The sequence below is a fragment of the Oratosquilla oratoria genome, chromosome 9 (genome assembly GCF_046742065.1).
Source record: "Oratosquilla oratoria isolate Oo_2021 chromosome 9, ASM4674206v1, whole genome shotgun sequence".
In the NCBI taxonomy this organism is placed as follows: Eukaryota; Metazoa; Arthropoda; class Malacostraca; order Stomatopoda; family Squillidae; genus Oratosquilla; species Oratosquilla oratoria.
In genome coordinates this window covers 72,507,989-72,514,155 of record NC_134785.1, presented here as the reverse complement: position 1 = coordinate 72,514,155, position 6,167 = coordinate 72,507,989, and the positions used below count along the sequence as shown (strand labels likewise).

The 6,167-nt window shown below is 35.8% G+C and overlaps 1 protein-coding gene across 2 annotated transcripts; it reads left to right on the top strand.

Moving 5' to 3' along the window:
- The first annotated feature begins 1,477 nt into the window (after positions 1–1,477).
- LOC143028591 (uncharacterized) lies at positions 1,478–2,782 on the top strand. Of its 2 annotated transcripts, none has more exons than XM_076190913.1 (3): positions 1,478–1,625; positions 1,879–2,002; positions 2,383–2,782. In XM_076190913.1, the coding sequence occupies exons 2-3, from the start codon at positions 1,906–1,908 to the stop codon at positions 2,595–2,597; spliced, it is 312 nt and encodes a 103-aa protein (XP_076047028.1). In that variant the 5' UTR covers positions 1,478–1,625; positions 1,879–1,905; the 3' UTR covers positions 2,598–2,782. The 2 variants fall into 2 exon arrangements, with proteins under 2 accessions (XP_076047028.1, XP_076047029.1); XM_076190914.1 differs by having other exon boundaries at positions 1,596–1,678.
- The last annotated feature ends 3,385 nt before the right edge of the window (positions 2,783–6,167 follow it).

Genomic DNA, 6,167 nt, shown 5'->3' with positions numbered 1-6,167 from the left:
GCTCGAGTCCCAAAGATCCGCTCGAGCCCTCAAGATCTGCTCGAGTCCCAAAGATCTACTCAAGTCCTCTAGATCCGCTCGAGTCCCAAAGATCCGCTCGAGTCCTCTAGATCCACTCGAGTCTCAAAGATCCGCTCGAGTCCTCTAGATCCGAAGGAGAAGAAGAAGACGAAGAAGAAGAAGAAGAAGAAGAAGAAGACGAAGAAGAAGAAGAACGCGAAGACGACGAAGAAGAAGACGAAGAAGAACGCGAAGAAGAGGAGGAAGAAGAAGAACGCGAAGAAGAAAAAGAACGCGAAGAAGAAGAAGAACGCGAAGAAGAAGAAGAAGAAGAACGCGAAGAAGAAGAACGCGAAGAAGAACGCGAAGAAGAAGAAGAAGAAGAAGAAGAAGAAGAAGAAGAAGAAGAAGAAGAAGAAGAAGAGGAAGAATACCACCTGACCCCGACTTCTTCTTCTTCTTCTTCTTCCTATTGGACAACCTTACACCCACCCGATGTCCCCAAAATACCACGGATTGAAAAACGGGAAAAACTGGAAAGACTTTATTTTTTAAGTTACATTGAAAGTATCCTAGGAGACTGTTAACAGTAACACAATCCATTGAAGTTTTCTCAAACGTTTGTATCTGTTTTTGTCTTCGTTCTTCTCGTTTTTTTAGATTTTCTGAAACTTCACTCTTAATTTCACCATCATATAACGGTAAACTGTCAAACATTTCATCGCAATACGTATACTCATCTGATTCACGAATTGTGGCATTAAATTTTAACACTTTTCTATGAAACTCTTTTAGTGATTCGTTAACATTAAAAGACTTCACATTATCGTAAAATTCTGGAAACATTGTACTATGCTCTGATTTCAACATCTGAAGTTGTTTACAGTTTTTCAACACTACATTTTTAATTATCTTCTTAGTGTTTATCACCCATTTCCAAAAATGTCTCTGTCTTCGTTTCTTAGCAGCAAAAGACTCCGGCATCTTTACACCGCGCCACTGCCCACAGGTGTCCCCAAAGTACCATGGACCCCGCCCCCCTGGCCAAGAATATTTTTATAGATACTTAGAAATAACAAAAAATAAAGAAATCCAAAACCTACTCAGTCGATCTTTAAGGTGTGCGCACGTGTGTGTATGTGCGTTTGTGCGTTGCAACATACCCTTGAGTTTTCTTTCTTCTGGGAAGTCGTCCAGATCATGACGTCTGTACAATAAGACTGAAAAACTTGTACATCTATGTCGTCCATATGGTTGTCTTTGTTTTCACATTAACTTTCGTATTCTATTTTAGTTGGAACTGTTTAAAATTTTTACGAATGAGTTACAATTCTTATGGGGTTGCCAAAGATTTTCAGGAGAAAAATATGAAAACGAAAACTTATAAATGACACGAAATTATGATTTCAGTACGAAGATGTAGTATAGTTTATTTCATCTTTTATTTCTATAAAAGTAAGAGCGTGAACGAAAATCCAGGTAAATAAGGTGATATTCTTTTTCGTTCACTATTCGAATGTCTGGCACCTTTTCCTTCCAGGCAACTCGTATGTATATATTTACCTCGACGTTGAGAACGCGACTCAGTCTTTGGGAAAACACCGAAGCGAAAGTGTTGACTTGAGGTAAATGGGGAGAATTTTGAGATCTATTTCACGTATGGCAAAGCCGGACATAAGTAAGAAAAAACGTGTAAAAAATTATAATAAGTGTGTGTACATGTATTACATATATGTACAGATACATACACACACACAAACACACACACTTGTAATTATAGATTCACATACGAACATAAGTATTTTTTTAACATCTTACTAACTGCAATGTTTGTTAATTTGTAAATATCTTTTTTTCATCTTGATGATTCTTTTGCAGATTGACTCGTGAACAGCAGAAGTTAACATGATGGTTGGGTCGCGTATCTTGTTGTCATGGGCAGTTACGATTCTCCTCATCTCTTCTGCTTTCGTTTCTGCTCTGCCATCACAACAAATACCACGTAAGTCCCATGACCATAGCACACCACTGAACACCAAAATCAAACTTCTTTATATTGTCTGAAAAGTTATGATGGGTAGATTTAACGTCCAAGGTAACCGTTTGCAGTGTTGTCGTGTGATTGTGGCCTAATCTCGATACCGCTGAGTTGGCAAGCCAAGACGCTATCTACTATCTTTCTCTCCCTGTATCAATCTATCTTCCTTTGGGTGTGTATGTCTATGTGTGTGTGTGTGTGTGTGTGTGTGTGTGTGTGTGTGTGTTTCCATGTGGATCCATCCATTGAATATATGTATGTATATATTAATTTGTCTTCTAGTACTTTGCGAAAAAATGTGCGATTTATCTTTTTCATACGATACCTTCTCCTCTGTTTTTCAGAGCAAGTGGACCAGGAGGAAGCAGACCAAGAGGAAGCAGACCAGTGGCCAATAGACCAGCGCACTTGTGACACCCCGGGTCTTGTTCCCTCGTACGAGAGCCCCTGCTACGGAGATTATTGTTTGGGCATGAGCTACCTTGTCCGTTGCCATCCCTCCAACGCAACGTGCTTATGCTGTGTGCAAGAATACGGAGATTACCTGTGCATGATATGAGACCTACTTGAGGAAGAAAGACTACCTCACCATTCCTCTTCTGTGTGTCTAACATCGCGGTTGCTAACTCTCAGAGTCCCGCAGTCGAGCCTTCCAAAATCCAAAACCTAAAAAAGAAGTAAACAGAAAGTCTGAGGTTAAACAATGTATGATATTAATCAACGAATAAACTAGTGTAAGGTCAAGTTGGCGTCTAAATGTAATTTGTTCCATGTCGCCTTTCCAATTTAATTGTATTTGACGTGATGTCCACTTGATGGTCCTGGCTGGGTGATATAGCAACATCTATACGTTGCCCCCACACTCTCTCGGCATACTTCCTGTTCTGCCATCATCTGTTAAATGCAATGGCCTGGCATGATTGACCGGAATGAGATCAGTAACTAAGTGTTCGTAACGAAAATAACCTTTAAAAGAAACGAGGACTTAACTTTTCAGATTCCATTATACATAAGTTGTGCATGACTTCATTTTCTTTGGTTAATACGCAACAGAAGACCATTTTGACACATCAGTGAAAGAAAAAGTTGTCATGCAGAACTTACGTATACAGCAATGGTCTGAAAAGTGGCTAATGAAATTTAACACAAATAAATGCAAGGTCATGCACATAGGTAAAAAGAACAGTAGGTACAATTAAAATTTATTTGGAAATTCGATGACAAAAGTGGATAATGAAAAGGATCTCGGAGTAATCATCAGTAATGATCTCAAATCCCCTAAGCAATGTATTTCAGCCTCTGAGAAAGCAAATAAGATTCTAGCACCGATTGCGTGATCTTTTGATTTCAAAAGTCCATCTCTCATTAACAAGCTATATAAATCAGTTCATCCACATTTGGAATATGCTGTTTCTGTATGGTCACCGAATTTCATTAAATAGATTGACAGATTGGAAAAAGTACAATGGCGAGCCACAAAACTGAATCCAAATATAAAAAATAAATCATACGAAAATCGACTAAAACATATGAATCTGTTTTCCCTAAAAAAGCATAAACTCAGAGGTGACTTGATACAGGTATTTAAGATTCTAAAGGGGATTGGCAACATCAAAAGTGACAAAATTCTTACACTGAATGAGAATCCGACTAGAAATAATGGTCTCAAACTGTCAGGAAGTAGATTTAATTTGGAAGTGGGTAGAAACAACTTCACCAACCATGTAGTTAATGATTGGAATAAACTTCCTGCAGAGGCAGTGCAATGTGGTTCAGTTCGAAGCTTTAAGATTTGTGTAGATAAACATCTAAGCAAGATGCTGTAATGACTGCCATTTATTTTATACTAGATTTTGTTAGAAAGGGGCTTCGCCCCTGAGATCTCAGTATGTTGATGAATTCTAATCTGTGTAATAATTCTGAATATACAATTTCAATGTTATCAATTTCTTCATTTTGATGGTGTATTAACGAATGATGATATTATCTTTATTTATCGTATTAATTCATTGTTTTGTGTCAACATGTTTTGTAAATCTCTGATAGTATGAAGATTAGTTTCCTTAAATCTATTATTTCTAATATCTGCCTGTCTATCCAAATCATCAATAAAATAGATTTGTGCATATTTAGAATTATTTTCAACTTCGTTATATAAAGATCCAATTTTATGATAAATTTGCCCTTGTATTTTGAACACAGGCATAAAACCTCTTATTTCAGTTGATTGATTCATTCAAAATGATGTCATTGAAAACAATTCATTATATTTCCTTATATTTTTCAAAAAGTTTTTTGAAAACAACATAAACCTGCAGGCTCACTTTGAAATAGTTTAGCTCGACAATATTTACAAATTTTATTCATTTGACCAATATATGCCATATTTGTATAATTTTTTGAGCTTTGGTATGTAAACGCTTCACCATAGTTATTATTAGTCTGTTTTTGAGCATAATCATTACGTCTTGACTGTAATATTCTTGCATTTTGCTCCAAATTCAATTGATTTCTTTGACTTCTATGTGCGTCTCTATCAATTTCTAAAATTTCTTGTCTCCTTTCATCATTAAAGTTTTCTCTCTGACTTCTATGCGCTTCTCTATTAATTTCTAAAATGTCTTGTCTTCTTTCATCATTAAGGTTTTTTCTCTGACTTTTATGTGCGTCCTTGTCAATTTCCCTTATTTTTTGCTTTTGACCTTCAGTTAATGATTCTCTTCTTCTCCTTTGATATTCCCTATTTCCAGTCCTATTTCTCTCCTTTTCTTCTTCATCCATCTCACTTATTTTCTTTTTTTTTACTATTACAATTTTTACTTATTTTTTTTTCTACTTCTACTGTTAACAGTGTTAATGATGATATTAGAATCCATACTAAATGGATTCAAGTCTGAAACACTACCGCTATAATTACCAGTTTTATTGAGCGAATGAGGAGGTGACGACCTCATTTATTACTAACCTAAAGTGCGATTCGACGAACAACAAATCGGGCAGTTCGAATCGCGTCACCTGGATCGATCGATTTTTTTTTTTTAAGAATAAATTGTATAATATAGAGACGAAATTGATATTAGCTCGTTTAATTTTTTTTATCGAATTTATTCTCAATTTTAATAACTTATCAAAGGTATGTATGGCAAGTGTATTTTATTATTTTTCTTATATATTGTTTTTTTTTCTTTTTTTTTTTAAATCAGCCAATATTTGTTCGAAAAGCTCAATTACTTTGAATGCTACTCATGAATTGGAGCCAAATTTAATCTGAAACATTTACAAAGTAAGGTTGAGTCGTCGAAATCGAAATTAGTCGATCGATCGAATCGAAAAAAACGTCTGTTAGACAGACAGACAGACACGAAACCGCTTTTATTTAATTAGATTATTTAATTATTTGTTTGTTATTGTCTATTTATTATTTGCTTGATTCTCATTTATTACTATTTATCTGTCAATTCATTATTTAGTATTTACCTATTTGTTTATCATTTAACTATACCTGTGCATTTATTGATTTTATTTATTATTATTGTATTATTATTATTTTATTGAAGAAGAAGCGAGCTTACACAGATTGGTTACAAAATAGGACGAGGGAGTCATATGAGATGTACAAAGAAAAGAAAAGAGAAGTAAAGAAAAAGTTAATGGAGGCAAAGAGGAGAGCAGATGTGAAATGGGGTAAGAGTATGACAGAAAATTTTGAAAGTAATAAAAAGATGTTTTGGAAAGAAATTAAGAGAGGAAGAGGAGGCGAATCAAGTAGAGAAGAAAAGGTAAAAGGTGCAGATGGAGAGATGATAATGGAGGAGAAGGCAGTAAGGGGAAGATGGGCAGAATATTTTAGGGAGTTGCTAAATGTGAAGGAGGATAGGGAGGGAGAGATAGCTGCAGTGGGAAATGCTAAGAAAATGAGAGTGATGAGTGAGGAAAATGGAGGAGAAATAAGGAAGGATGAAGTGAAGGCAGCAGTTAAGATGATGAAAGCAGGTAAGGCACCTGGTCTGGATGGATGCCATGCAGAATGTCTTAAAAAAGGAGGTATAGTGATGGTGGACTGGTTGGTGAGGTTATTTAATGTTTGCTGGAGAAAAGGTAGAGTGCCGGAGGACTGGAGGAGTGCTTG